This window comes from Propithecus coquereli, unplaced genomic scaffold, assembly GCF_000956105.1.
Source record: "Propithecus coquereli isolate 6110/MARCELLA unplaced genomic scaffold, Pcoq_1.0 Scaffold584, whole genome shotgun sequence".
Classification (NCBI taxonomy): domain Eukaryota; kingdom Metazoa; phylum Chordata; class Mammalia; order Primates; family Indriidae; genus Propithecus; species Propithecus coquereli.
In genome coordinates, this window is record NW_012151774.1 from 91,213 (window position 1) to 91,570 (window position 358).

Below are 358 nucleotides of genomic sequence, written 5' to 3' on the forward strand. Positions count from 1 at the left end.
GCCGGGGCCGAGCCGCCTGGCTGGCGGGAGGACTGCGCGGGGCGGGCGGTGGCCGCAGGGCAGAGACGAGCGGGGAGGCAGTCCCTGGCGCGGGGACTTGGCACCCCCCCCCACACGCGTGCCCTGCGGCACCGCCGGAGCCCTAACCGCGGGGGCGGGGGCGGGGCGGAGGAGCTGGCGAGACCTCGACCCTAACGCCTTGTCCCTTCTCTCGCCAGCGGTGTGACGTTGGGAGCCCTGGCTTCTCTGAGTACAAATGGTGTGTGGTGGATGGGTCGCAGGTACGCCGCGAGCTGTCGAGGGCCGCTCTTTCTCTCTTTGTAGCGCTAAGTATTGAGACGTCCTCCCTTGAAAACAT

General features: G+C 69.6%; 1 protein-coding gene across 1 annotated transcript in view; it reads left to right on the forward strand.

Moving 5' to 3' along the window:
- LOC105821629 (zinc finger protein ZXDC-like) overlaps positions 1–347 on the forward strand; it is a gene marked incomplete at its 3' end in the record, with an annotated part of 20,858 nt that extends 20,511 nt beyond the window's left edge. Inside the window, exon 6 of the mRNA XM_012658376.1 lies at positions 219–347. Within this exon, the coding sequence (XP_012513830.1) occupies positions 219–347 (129 nt within the window). The remainder of the gene's footprint in view (positions 1–218) is intronic.
- Positions 348–358: the final 11 nt, after the last annotated feature.